General features: G+C 32.4%; 3 protein-coding genes across 5 annotated transcripts; all 3 read right to left on the bottom strand.

Moving 5' to 3' along the window:
- Positions 1-1,775: 1,775 nt before the first annotated feature.
- On the bottom strand, positions 1,776-3,556 carry LOC110414252 (uncharacterized). 3 transcript variants are annotated; one of them, XM_021425338.1, is made up of 3 exons: positions 3,359-3,556; positions 2,780-3,106; positions 1,776-2,099 (listed from the first exon to the last, which is right to left on the bottom strand). In XM_021425338.1, exons 2-3 carry the CDS (start codon positions 3,089-3,091, stop codon positions 1,869-1,871), a joined length of 543 nt encoding a protein of 180 aa, XP_021281013.1. In that variant the 5' UTR covers positions 3,092-3,106; positions 3,359-3,556; the 3' UTR covers positions 1,776-1,868. The 3 variants fall into 3 exon arrangements, with proteins under 3 accessions (XP_021281013.1, XP_021281016.1, XP_021281015.1); XM_021425341.1 differs by having other exon boundaries at positions 2,780-3,103; XM_021425340.1 differs by lacking the exon at positions 3,359-3,556 and having other exon boundaries at positions 2,780-3,345.
- Positions 3,557-6,105: 2,549 nt separating this feature from the next.
- LOC110414174 (methylsterol monooxygenase 1-1-like) lies at positions 6,106-9,642 on the bottom strand. Its single transcript, XM_021425245.1, has 6 exons — positions 9,521-9,642; positions 8,309-8,663; positions 7,863-8,185; positions 6,873-7,020; positions 6,739-6,771; positions 6,106-6,248 (listed from the first exon to the last, which is right to left on the bottom strand). The coding sequence occupies exons 2-6, from the start codon at positions 8,636-8,638 to the stop codon at positions 6,234-6,236; spliced, it is 849 nt and encodes a 282-aa protein (XP_021280920.1). The 5' UTR covers positions 8,639-8,663; positions 9,521-9,642; the 3' UTR covers positions 6,106-6,233.
- Positions 9,643-11,094: 1,452 nt separating this feature from the next.
- LOC110413915 (UPF0481 protein At3g47200-like) lies at positions 11,095-13,122 on the bottom strand. Its single transcript, XM_021424941.1, has 2 exons — positions 12,969-13,122; positions 11,095-12,747 (listed from the first exon to the last, which is right to left on the bottom strand). The coding sequence occupies exon 2, from the start codon at positions 12,733-12,735 to the stop codon at positions 11,284-11,286; it is 1,452 nt and encodes a 483-aa protein (XP_021280616.1). The 5' UTR covers positions 12,736-12,747; positions 12,969-13,122; the 3' UTR covers positions 11,095-11,283.
- Between the last annotated feature and the right edge of the window lie 2,858 nt (positions 13,123-15,980).

Genomic DNA, 15,980 nt, shown 5'->3' with positions numbered 1-15,980 from the left:
AAGTTGGAAGAGGATCAAAATAAAAGCCACGGCCTATTCTCAAACCTGCTGTTAAACTAGAGCTAACCCGTGCCCTTGAGATGGGCATTAACCCTGGAGGAGATCAATGAGTAAAGTCATTCCAAGATGCATTATGTATATTGATAAAACTGCAGCGATGCCGTTGAGATGTCATTCACAAACCAAACCCTACAAATTTACAAACAAGCATGTATTTGACAAAAACTTTGCACTTCAGGCACACAAATTTTAAGGAGAAATAAAATTGTAAAACTATCCGGAAAGGTCATAAAACAAGTCTTTCAGAGTAAACATGTATAACAGAGGAGTAAAAGCAGGATTACCTTTGGATTTTTTCAATGTAGAACTGGAGTCAATGCTTTATTTCTTATTCATGGTATTAAGATTGTCAATCATATTTGCCACAGCTGCACTGCTACTTGGTCCAGTGTCAAAAATCTCTTCCTTTACCAATTAATCCACATCTTTATCAGTGTCAATAAGATAATTCAATAGTTGAATATAACTACAAAAGTAAGCTTCACCTGGATAATGACATCGTTCGAAGACCATCAAGTTTCTAAAAATAGTCTCAGTTGCATTCGCCACATGAAAATATGAGATCTGTAGCACTCCCTTCTCAAATTTTACATTAAGCAAGTCGCCATCTACAACTTTAAACTTAACACCAGCGTCATGGAACATCGTTGCGTTGTACATGCTCTTGTTGTCGATTTTCTCACTGAATTTGAGGGACGAGTTGTCACTGCATCGCATTTAATTTTTTTTATATTTAATAATAAATATAACTTGAATAGGTGAGTTCGGATCTAAGCGGTCAAGATGTCAATCGCGTCCGATAACTGTCCATTTTTTATTTTTTTATTTTAATCAATAGAATTTTTTTCCTTAAAAGATAGAAATTCGAAAAACCATATGAGATCTTGTTTTTTTTTTAAATTTAACATTTCATGAAAAACTTTTTTAATTGTTAGAGATTACACATTTAATGAATTCACGAATTTATTTTAATACTTTATTTAGAACAAAGGAAATAAAGAATAATTTATTAAAAAATGTTGTGGCCTTTTTAATATAAAAAGGGAAAAGAAAGAGAATGAGTCATCATCTTACTAAGAGTTAGTATGGCATGTTTGGTTGCGGAAATGACCTTCTATTCTTCAAAAAATTTTCTCTTTGTTTGATTTGTTCTTGAAGGAAGGATCTTGAAACTTGGCAAACCTTGGAATAGCCAATACCACCTTTCCCAAGTATTAGCTATTCAACACCCATGAAAAGAGTCCAAAACATTTTGAATCAATATATCTTTACTTATTTTTAAAAATTACAAACTTAAGCTTATAAAATTAATATTTTATTATTTTAATTATATTAATATTTACATTATAAATAAAATATTAATATTTTAAAATATAAAATTTTAAATTATTAAGTAAAAATTGTAAATTAAAAATTGAGAAAAAATAAATCTTATTATAATAAAAAGTTTAATTAATTATATTTTAATTTAAAAATTAATTAAAAGTATTAATATTTAAATCACAATAACATTAAAATTATAAATAAAATATTAATATTTTAAATTTTAAATAATTAAATTAAAAATAAATAATCATAATAACATTTAAATTATAAATTATTAATATTTTTAAATAAAATAAATTAAAAATAAATAATCATAATAACATTTAAATTATAAATAAAATATTAATATTTAAAAAATAAAATAAAAAATAATAATATGTAATAAAAAGTATTTTATCTTTTTATCTTCTATTCCATTATTATTCCAAAATTATTTTTACGAATACTACAACAAGTAAGAATATTTATTTTGTAAGCATTACTCATTTCAAGATTGCCAACACAGTTTGTGTGAGAGTCAGTACAACCACAATGAAAGCAGCAACAAGCTTCAAGGTTGCCATTGTACGGTTCCACGAATTATCATAATACTCGTTCAAATCCTTTGCGATTTCGTCATAGCCCGAAGTAAGTGATGCGACTCCCGTCCTGCGATTGTTAATCATATTTGCCACAGCTGCAGTACTTCTCATTCCATTAATCAAAATCCCTACCTTTACCAATAAACCACATCTTTATCAGTTTCAACAAAATAATTTAATAGTACAATATAACTACAAAAATAAGACTCTTTTGGATATTGACATTGCTCAGAAGGCCATCAGGTTTCTACACCAAGTCTCAATTTTGTAGTCCACATAAAAACATGGAATTTGTAGCACCCTTTTCTCAAATTTTATGCTAAGCAAGTCATCTAGATCAAAGTCATCTCCAGCAGCTTTAAACTTGACACCAGCCTTATACAATATTGTTGCGCTGTACATGTTGTCGATGCTCTCATCAGAGTTTAAGGGCCAAGTGCTTACTGGAATGCGTCTAGTTAAATCTATAAAGTGTTTAATCTCCTTTTTGTTGAATGTTTGATCTATCTTGAATTCTAAGTACAAGCAAGATGGAAAGAAGAAGGCTAATTAGATGTAGCAAAAGCTAGGTTATATGAAGCTTCAAGGATAAAGAACGGGAGTTGATTTTCAAGTAATATCAAATCCATCAGAAGTTCAACTCTTAACCAGACCTTATTGAATAAGAAGTCCTTGACTTCATTTTCAGACTTCCTCAAGAACAACTCGATGATAAAAACTGAGTCAAATAATATCATCTTCACAAAGTTGAAAACCTTTAACTTAGTGTCAAAGACAAATTCGACATCATAACACTTGCATATATCACTTACATGCGCTTTGATGAAGCTGGCAAATTCTTCCAATGTCTTCTTGGAAGTCCTTTGACAAAATTTGTTGTAATATCTCTGCTTTTGCCTCTCCATTCGAGCCAAAATTTTGTTACCATGATGAATAGGCCCTATTGGAATCAACTGCGAAGTGTAGGCTTTTTGGTTTGCTTCACGAAAACAACTAGGGACCTTGTAAATACAACACTCAGGAGCAAGCTCAAAGTCTTCTTCAGTGATTTCAATTGCCAAATCTTGGGGTTGGTGGTTATTTTCATCAATTAGTGGATCAATTTCTTGGTCAGTGTTTACCATATTTGCAACTTCCTTCTGATGTAAACAAACGACAATATATCTCACCAGTTAGCAATAGCAGCAGAATTAATCAAGATTTAAGCCTTATTAAGTCTAACAGAGCGTTCAAACTTTAGTTTTGGGACACTTATTAAGCCCCAACTTTAGATTTACTCCAAAAAAAGCTTAAAGTCAGATGTAAGCAACTTAATTTCATCAAAAGTGAAGCAATTAGCTAAAGATAAAAGTAAAGAAAATCAAAACCGTTATATGAATAGAAGTACATACCACTGATGCTGACAAGGAGGAGGATCAAACCTAGAGAGAGAGCCCGAGGTTCAAAGTGCGAAATGAACCAGCTTAGTTGGATTATTGAGTACAACAAGATCCGAAAATTCTTGGTGTTGCAGCTTTGTACAAACCGAGAGTAATGAACAAGGTTCTCTCATATCCAACAAAGAAAAGCGCCAACCTTGTTTCTTTAAGTCCTATCCTTTGATTGCATAAGTCTTCTAATTAAGAGTCAACCCTAAATTATTATTTAGTTTAGATTGCACATCTTAATTAATAGTTAGTAGTTAGTAGTTACATGTAACTTAGAAACTTTATTGCTCACATTAATCTAGAATAGTGAATGCTAGCAAGGTCTCTGTCTAAGGAGGAATACCATATGCTCATTGTTCTCTTCACCATAAAATATTATTTATTAAAAATGGTCAATTTTGCAAGGAAAATATTATTTTTCGGCTCCTTCTCAGTTCACATTACGAGGTAGTACATTATTCTATTTCTTTGGTGTAGGAAAATATAAGGGTGACTAACAGGCAATATCTTTAACAAATTAAAAACAAATGAAAAATGTTTGAATTTTGATTTAGAATTCTTGACATTCTCTCTTTTCACACTAAAAAAGACTTTCATTGAAGAATGATAACATTTCTCTTTGTTTTTCATTTGTGGATCTCACAACATTTTTTGAAAGTAATTAAGAGACATCGAAGAAAGGGATTAAAGTAGTGCAAAATTGTCATACTATCTATATTAAAAAAATAGGAAAGTAAGGTCATTGAAAATCAATGGCAATGTGTTTTAGAGTAATTAACTTGGGCACGAGTCATGACAAACATGTTCAAGCGTTTTCATCACCAACAACTTTGGGATAGCCACTATCAGAGAAGAATGGGTAGTAAGTCAAGAATATTAATATAATTGTTGCCAAAGCTAGCTTAAAGGTTATGACATACGAACACTTTCTATCCCTTGAGGTCACCTCAACAATTTTAAATGGTCCGACGATTGCTCATTTATCCTTAAGAAAGAAGGTCCTGTAATTGCCTAGTGTGTGCGCCACACAAAAAATCGCTTGTATCCTATTGAAAAGAAACTCAGAATTCCACTATTCTCTAACTCAAAATTCTATGAAATACTTAATTGATAAAAATTAGAGTCAAACCTTTAGTAATAGAAGGAAAGGGTCAAAGTTCTATTTCAATGTTTATTAGGGTAAAATACTTAGAGCCTTTTAAGTTTTTATCGAAATTCCAGACAAGTCTATTAATTTTTGAAATAGACACTACATCTCAAAAAATTATCTTTTTAGTAAATACGTAAGTCTAATCATTAGCCGACTATTAGTATTTAAGCTAATTTGATTATGTGACAATATTGAAGAGATAAGTTTATCTTTTATTAATTTTAAAATTTACTATTATATAATTTTTTTTGCAAAAAAAAAATTTAAGGTAGGGGAGCACCAGATGGATGCTCCCAAAGGTGCTCCCTTCCCTTGGGAAACACCTAATTGATGCTCCCTTCCCTTGGGGAGCACTTTTCGTGGGGTGGTCAACCGACAAATGGGAGCATCGCAGACTGGTCATATTGTTTGAAAGAAAAAAAATAGCATTTTAGTCTTTTTCATATTTTGTTAACAGTGTTTATATTTTTTGAGTGGATTATTCATTTCAAAAATTAGTGAACTCACGTAGAATTATGAGTAAAAGTTAGAGATTTAATTATTTTTTCTTTTTTTTTTCTTTTTGCTTGATGATGCTTATTAGTTGTTGCTTAAATTAATTTGATGTAAATCTTCACCTTTGAGACAAAATCTAGTCAATGCTTACTTAGTTGTTTTTTTTTAAAAAGTGTTTTCTATATTTTAAAAAAATTGATAATGATATAAAAAAAAAGACTTTTAACACATTTGAAATGGTTATCCATGTTTATGCATGTCTTCTATATATATTAAAAAAATTGATAATAATATCAAAAGAATCTTAAAAGATTTATAATCATATTCCTGAAGAAAAAGGATTTTTCACATTATTAAATTTGTTTAGCTGAGTTACTAATGTCACAGGTTGGAACATGAATCCATCCTCATGCAACCGATAAATCACAAGGATAATTTCCCAACTCTAAAGTCATGCTTGATAAGTGGCGAAAAAATCGTATTTATATATCCAAGACCCACCTTATCTTTTATTAATGTATGATCCGTGATATTCTACTTATCCAATTATACAATGTCCTCATTACACTGTTTCTTTACCTGTAAAAGAAAGAAACTCTTACACTAATCCAAATCTACCTCGACTTTTATATTTTTTTTGAGGATCTTAAATCAATGAAGATCTAAGTTTTTTTTAATACTAAATGTCATGAATTGGATCTTAAACTTAATCGATTTTAAACTTTAAAAATAAAATTTAAATAAACTTAAAAGTCAAGAGCCCATCACAACCAACGTGAAGAAAAAAAATTTTCCACGTTATTAAATTTGCTTGGTTGGGTCATCAATCATATATCAAACTCAAACACCCACGGTGGAGCTCAAACCACGTCCACAAGATATAAGAGCCTTGCGTTCTACCTACTGGGCTAGATAGGTTGATGTCATAAACCAAAGTCATTGTTTGGTAAAGTTTATTATTATGTTTGCAAATAACAACTAGTAAATAAAAAAAAGAGAGGCATATACATAATGAGATAGAGAAATGTTAAAGGAAAAATAATTTTTTTTTTTTAAAAAAAAAGTCTATGATCTAACTATAATTTAGATGAGAGAGTGCGTATTTATTCAATGAACCCTGACTGCTACTCTCACTTGAAGCCTTTCAATGAAGAGATGTCCTTATGTATTTCCACTATGTTTACTGCCACTTCCTCACTTGCCCTTCAACTACACAGAGTAAATTAGATTCTAGAAGTATATATAGCATCATTAATTTCAAAGTGGACAAACATTAGTCTAATTATATTGAATTTAATTGTTCTGCAATATTAAGTTACACATTTTCCTCATAGCTAGCTAGCTATTTCACTTTTAGATATCATGAATAACTACAAATTACCATCTGTTAAAAATATTATAATGGAAAATTCTTAAAATTATTCTTGTTTTCTTTGCACTAGCATATATGCCTTGACCGGTTTATAGCTAATACATGTCAATTTGTTATAGTTAATTTAAATTTAATCTTTAAATCCCATTAAATCTTCAATATATGAAATAATTATTTTATCAGATTACATGAAAAACTGAACAAAGTAAGTCAAGATAAGCATATTACTCACACCATTTAGGATCAATTTATCAACATAAATCTGCAATCCCAAATCTTTCATTAACAATTTGCTTACTACACATGCCTATTGTGGTTATGGAATACCTTTTCATGGGCTTGCTTGCGATGGCGGTATCCCTGAATTCAATTCATGAATTAGTGAAAAGAAGTCAGATTTATCATAGGCAAATGAACCAAAAAGTAAATGTTAATTATAATTTGTATATATAGAGACAGACCTTATTTGTCCCATAGATAAAATCGCAGTAGGTGAAAACCGAAGCAAAATTGCTCCGACTTTGTCCCCCAACATAGTGATGATAATCATGGTACTCCGCACCAACGAAAAATGGTATGAATTTGGTCGGACTCCAAGGAAACTCAAACCTTGTATCATTATGGTTCATATATATATGCACAATACAAAAAGGAAGGAAATTAAAGAGAACTCAGCTATTACAAAATTTATACAGAAATATAATTTTATAAAAATAGTCAGTCCATCTATTTTATCTAAGTACTCTGTTCATCTTTAAATATTTGTCTCTTTTGACTTTCATCAAGATTAAGATAAAATTTTGATTTCGTCATACCTAATATTACAATTTGAAAAGGTTTTAGCATAATGCTTTTAAAAAATCCTTGAACTATTTAGAAAATTTTAAATAAATTTTTCTTTTTTACTACCTTTAATCAAATTTATGTATTTCTATTTTAGATTATATAGATTCTTATAACTAACAGTTGATTAACTGTTATTAATAAAAATTTCACTTGTTAATTTTTATATCATGAAAATATATTTATTATATAAAAAAGAGTAAAAATACTAAGTGTCCTAAGAAAAGGAAATACATCATTTCGAAACATTCCAAAAAGAAAATGAACAAAGAAAAGAAAGACAAACGGAATGATATATTGTTCAAATTTATTTAATGACACAATATTTCATAACAATTAAAGTCATAGCTCAAAATATTTGATAAAAATGTCAAATCAATGAAATATTTATCAAAAGGATAGGGTATAAGCTAAGTATAAACGGGGTTAGTTAGTCTCCACTCAATTGAAATTTTTTTCAATTACTTTTACTTATGTGAAAATGAACAATCAATGATAAAATCACGTATATATGAAAGGGTGATGATGAATCTACGAAAAAAGTAATAAATAAAATAAGAAAAATTGGTAGAAAAAATGTCAGCTTCGTATGTATTATGTAAATTTACCCGTTGTGCGCGTCGATGGCCTCGACAAGGCGAAAACTGGTCCAAAGGTAGAGTGCGATCATGTGGCATGGAACCATGACCGGACCAAGAGATGTTGGAATACCAAATATCAAAATTTCAGCCCAGTGGGCATAAAGAGCTGTAAATCCAAACGAAGCTAGGTATTCATGGTGCATGTAGTGGATTTTATCGTAGCCCCATTTGGTATGCAGCAGCCGATGAAACCAGTAACTGGCGTAATCTTCTATAAGGAAGTAAACCAACAACTGACTTAAAACCTCCCACAACGACGGTAATGGCAAGCTTGTATGAATCCCAACCCACTGCATAAACACCCAGAAACGTAAATGAACAAAAAAAGAAGAACAACGAGGAGAAAGATTCTGTCTGGGTACGAGAGAAAGCGTTGACTGTCCCATGTCGCTTCAATCTACAGTTCGTCATACCTTGATGGCAGGGAAGGAAACGAATTGGAGAGGACCCAACAGAAAAGCAAACATCTTCATAACATGTTTATAACAATTAAACATGTCGGAGAATGATCTTTTGATGTTGGGTTGAATCTTGAACTTGGCCATTCTCTTTGACTGACTCAGCTCCATGAACGCACAGGGGAGAGGGACCAAGGAGAACAGCAAGATCATGAAAAGAGTATTGTGACTGTAAAGGAGGAAGTCCGATTTCTGAGCTGAATAGTTGTACCATAGTCTCTCCGCCAGGGTTAGGTTTCTTCCTAGAGCGAACGCTGCTTCTTCAAGGGTTTGATATGGCAGCATTTTTCTTCTTTTTCACTTTCTTAACCTTGACAATACAACAGTATATGTAAGATTATTGTAGCAAGAAATTTTGTATATAGTGAGAGGAAGAAAGAGAGATTGAAGGAACGGCTGGGGTGCTTTGAAGTTTAGACAAAATCTATGCTTAACAGTTCAAAGACGGCAAGCTCTTACGGAAGTGCTCGATCCCAGAATGTACCACGAGAACTACCACCAAGATTTTTGGTATCATGAAGAACACTTGTTTGATTTTATAGTTTTCTGGATCGAATAAAAATTTTATTAAATATCAATAAAAATTGACACTTACCATAACATATCAAATAAAACAAACTATAATAACATTAAGTGAAACAAAGAAATTACAATCTTCTTAAAACAATCTTTTGATAATTTTTTTATTTTTTTTGGGTGATGATATATATGGTATGTTTTGGAATTTCGATGCCTCATTGTATGGATTTTTAATTTAAAAATTAGGGCGTTTTGATTGCAATAAAGGCAAGATTCTATTAAAAGATCACTTAAGTAGTTTTATGTTTTATATGGGATTTAAAGATTAGGGTATTTTGATTGCAAACTTGCATGCTTTGGTTGGTCTTTGCCATACTTGCAACTTTCCTTCTTATGTAAACAAACGACAATACTCCTCACTAGTTAGCAATAGCAGTAGAATTAATCAAAGATTTAAGCCTTATTCAGTCCGACAGAGAGTTCAAACTTTAATTTTGGGATACTTGTTAAGCCCCAACTTTAGATTTATTTCAATAAAAACTTAAGGTCAGATATAGATGTAGCAACTCAATTTCATCAAAAGTGAAGCAATTAGTTAGAGATAAAAGTAAAGAAAATCAATACCGTCATAAGAATATAAGAACGTACCACTGATGCTGAAGAGGAGGAGGATCAAGAGAAACAGCTCGAGGTTTAAAGTGCGAAATGAACCAGCTTAGTTGGGTTATTGAGTACAACAGGATCCCGAAATTCTTGATGCTGCAATTTTGTACAAACCGAGAGTGTTGAACAAGGTTCTCTCAAATCTAGCAGAGGAAAGCGCCCCCCTTGTTTCTTTAAATCTTGTCCTTTGATTACACAAGTCTTCTAACTACCCTAAATTATTATTTAGTTTAAATTCTACACCTTCCTAATACTTGGTAGTTAGTAGCTACATGTAACTTAGAAACTTTATTGCTCACATTAATCTAGAACATTGAACGCTTGTCAGGTCTCTTTCAGGAGGAATATATGGCCTTTGTCCTCTTTACCATAAAATATTATTCATTGAAAAGGGTCAATTTTTCCAGGAAAATATTATTTTTCGGCTCCTTCTAGTTCACATTATGAGACAGTACATTATTCTATATCTTTGGTTTAGGTAAATATAAGGGTGACTAACAGCCAATATTTTTAACAAATTAAAAACTAATGAAAAATGTTTGAATTTTGATTTAGAATTTTTGACATAATTCTCTCTTTTTACACCAAAAAAAAAACTTTCATTAAAGAATAACAACGTTTCCCTTTGTTTCTCATTCGTGGACCTCACAATATATTTTGAAAGTAATTAAGAGACATCGAAGAAATGGATTCAAGTAGTGCAAAATTGTCACAGTTTCTATATTAACAAAAATAGGAAAGTAAGTTCTTAACGTATGATAAATGAATGGCAGAGACTAAAGTTCATCTTTCTTAAGAAAATGAATGACAGAGACTGAGAGTAGAGTTAACTGCTTGATAATTATGCAGATAAAGATGCAGAGCTGAACCACAGTACCCATATAAGACACTGAAAAGGAAAGAAAAACGAAAACCCAGAAAGAAATATGGGCTTAAACCAAGGGTAATAAAACTCATTCATCCCCTACCCTTGGACCAATTCCAGGTCCAGTTCTTATGCTTGCGCCCAATTCCATCAAAACTTCCACCTGTTCAAATGAAATTATAAAAACAAAATTACAACGTTTAGATTGCACATGTCTATATTAATATATTATATTTTTATTTAATTTTAATTATAAAATATATTTAAAATATTAATATAAAATTATTTTTATATTTAATAATCAATATAACTTAAATGAATGAGTTCGACTTAAATTTTCAAAGTATCAATTAAACCTAATCACTTTTAATGACCAACTATTCATTTTTTATTTCTTTTAGTCAAAAAAATTTTTAAAAGAAAGAAGTTTGAAAAAAATTGGGATTTTGACTACTTTTGTTTATTTAATATTTTGTATAAAACTTGTTTAATCGTCACCAGTTACATGTTTAATGAATTCAGGTGTTTAATACTTTGCTTTGAACAAAAGAAAAAATAACGAAATAATTAGTACCAAAAGTTAGGACCTTTGAATATAAAAGGCAAAAAGAAAAAGAATGAGTGATAGTATATAAAAAAATCTTACTACTAGTTAGTAATTACATCCAAGGAACAAGCCAATCGAATAAAGATATGATAAAATGAAAGAAGCACACAATTATTCATTGATAGTAGCAGTACATGATAAGAGCAGCAAGCTCCCCTTACACTCAAAGTGGGAAGGCAAATAAACTTAAAAGAGCAAAACACACACAAATTAGCAAACATAAAAAGATTAATTTGAATTTTCATTGAATCGAAGACTGCAGTCCAGTAGGATTATTTATTTTGTGGGCATTGCTTTTTCTAAGATTGCCAATACAGTTTGTATGAGAGTGAGTATCACCACGGTGAAAGCAGCAGCAGTCGCAGTTCCTCTCCAAAGATCGTTGAAATAGACATGCTTCAAGGTTGCCCATCGACGATTCCAAGAATTTTTATAATGCCAGCCTAGCTCCATACCGATTTCACCATAGAGCAGAGTTGAATGTACAACTCCCACCGCAAGATTGTTAATCATATTTGCCACAGCTACACTGCTTCCCAATCTATTGACAATAATCCCTTCCTTTACTAGTAAATCTACATCTTCACTAGTGTCAACAAGAGAATCTAATAGTTTAATATAACTACAAAAATATGCCCTTTTTGGATAATAATATTGTTCGAAAGCCATCAAGTTTCTAAAACGAATCTCAGTCTCGTACTCCACATCAATAGTTAACAATTTTAGCACTCCTTTCTCAAATCGTACCTGAAGCAAGCCGTACGTAGTAGATTTGAGCATATCATCCATAAGCATATCTATAAGCTCAACGCCTTCATACTCAAGACCACCAATCTTATAACAATTATATGAAACACCATTAAACATAACACCAAATTCATCATTTACTACAGCACATTTAAACTCAACACCAGCGTCATGCAACCTCGTTGCGCTGTGCATGTTGTGGCTTCCTACACGAAAATGGCTTCCTGTAGTACTTGTGTTCAACGGACAGGCCCTCAGCACTTGATATCTAATTAAATCCGTGAAGTGTTTAATCTTCTTTTTCTCGAATGATGGATCTTTATTGACACCGAAGTACAAGCAAACAAGATCGAGAAAAGAGGGTTCATTGGAGGTAAGGAAAGCTAGCTTATATAGATCTTCAAGGACGAAGAACGGAAGTTGATTTTCAAGTAACATCAAATCCGTTAGAAGTTTAACTCTTAACAATGCACTTTGGTTTAAGAAGTCGAAGTAGACATCCTCCTCATCGTCTTTGTAGTCCTCCTTGGTGGATTCTTGTTTTTTCTTCAAATCCCTCAAGAAGAGGGTAATGATAAAAACTGCATCACATAGTATTATCTCAATAAGCTGGGAAGCCTCCAACTTATAGATAGATTGGATGTCATAACACCTGCGTATACGTCTTAAATTCCATTTGACGTATCCATGAAATTCTGTCAATCTCTCCTGAGAAGCGGATAGCAAAAATTTGTCGTAATATCTCTTCTTTTGAAACTCCATTTGAGCCAAATTTTTGTTACCATGATGCATAGGTCCTATTGAAATCAAGTGAGGAGTGTAGGCTTCTTCGTTTCCTGCACGAAAACGTCTAGGGACCTTGAAAATACAACGCTCAGGCCCAGGCTCTAAGTCTCCCTCGGGGATATCAATTGCCAAATCTTTGGGCCGGTCGTTGCTTTCATTCAGTGGAGCAATTTCTTGGTCCGTTTTTGCTGCCATATATGCTACTTCCTTCTCATGTAAACAAACGACAATTAACACTAGTGAGCAATAGAAATAGAATTAATCAAGCCACAAGTTTAGATTAAAGCATCAAGCCACAACTTTAGATTCACCCCAAGAAAAAATAGGGTTAGATTCAGATGAAGGAACTTAATTTCATCAAAAGTGATGCAATTAGTTAAAGATAAAATATAAATAAAATCAAAACTCTGATAAGAGTAGAAGTGCACCTCTGATGCTGAAGAAAAAAACAAACTAGTAGAAAGAGCTCAAGGTTCAAAGTGCCAGATGAACCAACTTGGTTCGGTATTGAATACAACTGGTTCCGGTAAGTCTTGACGAGTGTAATGAGCAAAGTTCTCTCAAATGTAATAATAGGATAACGCCCACCTTGTTTCTTAAGTCCATCCTTGGATCGAACAAGTCGTCTACGACTCAATCTTTCGTACAAAAAATTATTGCTTGCTAGTTGTCCTGTCCGTGGCTTTAGATGCAGGTATCCTATCTCCACCCTGAATCGGTCCCATGCACCGTGAATCATTCTGTCTGGACTCGCTAGACCTGGCTGAGTGAAAGCATGGGTCCGACCCAAATTCTACTACAATTGGCTCCCATGCGAATTTATACTAGCCTAACAGAAGGAGTTCTTCCACCCTCGTATCAACAAAACATGTGGCGAAACAATTTCTTTCATTCAACTCCAATCCATTTTTTCTAGCCATAGTGGAGAAATGAATGTCCCACATGTTTCGGCTCATTGGCTGCACTACCACCGTAGAATGGTAGTTTTTGTAAACATATTTAATGAAATGATATATCTTTTACTCTTCAAAAAAGATTCCAACTCATTTTTTTTATCAGGGGAGCAGCTGGTTGATCATTGCATAACTGAATTACTCCAGGAACTGCGCGCCTAAAATTCAATGTACCTTGCCACAAAGGCAAAGGGTAAAAGCATATGCAGCCCCGCATTTTTCATAGTGAATTTTTGTAGTGTTTTTCTGAGATAACCCCTCCACAGAGCAGGCTCCCTTCATCAAAAGAAAAGATGGTTGAGTCCTAGATCTCTCATGTTGAAACTTTGATTTGTGATTGCTTCTTTACCAATTCAAGACAGATTAATTTCTATATTCGTGGACAACATGGAGCTGGGAAAGTTTTTACCGAAATGTTCAAGTACAAAACAGACCACAAATGGAAGTATACCTACTTGTTTGTTCAGATTAGCTCACCCTCTCCAGCAGAATCAAAACTCCTTCACAAAATCCTAACTGACATTTTGTTGAACCGTGGCCCAAACATCCCCTGCCATATATAAACCATTCCGTAATGCAAATGCTAATTGTTTGAAATTATGCAGATAGGATGCAAAGAAGTTGCGAATATAAAAGAAAACAGAGGAAGAAGTTGTACAACCTTAGCTTCAAAGAGTAGGGCTTGAAGAAAAAAATGCAGCAGACAAATGTTTATGCACCACACAGGGTATGAAGTTGATTTTTTTTTTTTTGTTTATTTAAACATTTCGTGTAAAGTTTCTTAATGTTAAATTTAATACTTTTAACAAAAGTGAAAAGGAATAATTTAGTACGGAAAGTTATGACTTTTTTTTATCGAATAAAATAAAAGAAGGGTAATAACAGCCACATACAAGAAACAGCAATACCATAAAGATATGATAAAATCTAATAGGCACACAATTGTTCATCGATAGTAGCAGTACATGTAAAAGCTACGAAGGTTGAAAACAAACTCTCCCACTAAGGTAAATAACCTTAAAATGTGAATTGAACACAAATTAACACATATGAAAAGGCTGATTTTCACTTTAATTGATAGAAAACTGCAATTAAGTAAGAGTCTTTTATTTTATGGGCTTTGCTCAAGCTAAAATTGTCAGTATGGCTAGTGTGAGAGTGAGTACCACCAAAATTGTTAAAATTGATGGAAGCAACAACAGTTGCAGCTCCTCTCAAAAATTGTTAAAATAGACATGCTTTAAAGTTACCATTCTACAATTACAAGAATTATCATAACACTAATTTAAACGCATTCCAATTTGTCATAGAGAAAACTTGAATGTACGATTCCCACTGCAAGATTGTTAATTATATTTGCCACAGTTGCACTGCAACCTAATCTATTGACATAATCTCTTCTTTTACCAATGAATATACATCTTTATCAATATCAACTAAAGACTCTAGTAATTGAATATAACAATAAAAATGAACCTTATGTAGATGGTGGCTTATTCGAAGCCATCAAGTTTTTAAAACGAATTTCATTTCGTACGCCACATCAATAATTGAGTGTTTTAGCACCCCTTTCTCAAATTCTATATTAAGGAAGCTGTTTATAGTATTATTAATTGTACTCTCATCAATTTTAAATATACCATTTTTAACACCAATAAACTTAACACTAACCTCACGCAACATCGTTGCATTTTAGATGTTGTAAGTTTTCAACGATATCATGTGTCGCAATGGGTTACTCTCTACTGGATATTTATTACATCCGTAATGCATTTAATCCCTTTTCCTTCAATGATCAATCTATATGGACATGAAGTACCAGCAAGAAAGTTCGAGAAAAGAGATATCAGACTTAGGAAATGCTAGTTATATAGTTCTTTAGGACAAAGAATGTAACATCAAATATTGAGTTCAACTCTTAACAATGCTTTGTGGCTTAAGAAGAAGTCGTCGCGGAATTTTTTACTTTCCCTCGAGAAGAGCTCAATGATAAAAACTGCATCATGTAATGATTTTCGATGTAGCTGACAAACTTTTCAAGTCTCCTCGGAAGTCCTTTCCAAAATTTCTTGTAATACCTCAGCTTTTGCCGTTCCATTTGAGCCAAATTTTTCATTTTCATGGTGAATATATGGGCCGATTGAAATCATTGAGGAGTGTGGCTTTGTTGGTTTGCTTCATGAAAACGACTAGGACCTTAAATACAACACTCGGGCACAAGCTCTCAGACTTCTGCAGGGATTTCAATTTCCAAATCTTGGGTTGGCAGATGTTTTCAATTAGTGGAGCACTTTTTTGATCGGTGTTCGCCATATTTTGCAACATCCTTTTCATGTAAAACAAACGACAAGTCTCACTAGTGAGCAATAGCAACAGAATTAATCATGCCCCAGTTTTGTGTCTTGGGACACTTGCTAAGGTTCAACTTTAGATTTACCACAAAACTTGGGACCAGATCCACATGAAACATCTTAATTTCATCAAAAG

Source organism: Theobroma umbraticum, unplaced genomic scaffold (genome assembly GCF_002168275.2).
Source record: "Theobroma umbraticum cultivar Fairchild unplaced genomic scaffold, ASM216827v3 scaffold_4.1, whole genome shotgun sequence".
NCBI lineage: Eukaryota > Viridiplantae > Streptophyta > Magnoliopsida > Malvales > Malvaceae > Theobroma > Theobroma umbraticum.
This window is presented reverse-complemented; position numbering and strand designations above follow the sequence as displayed.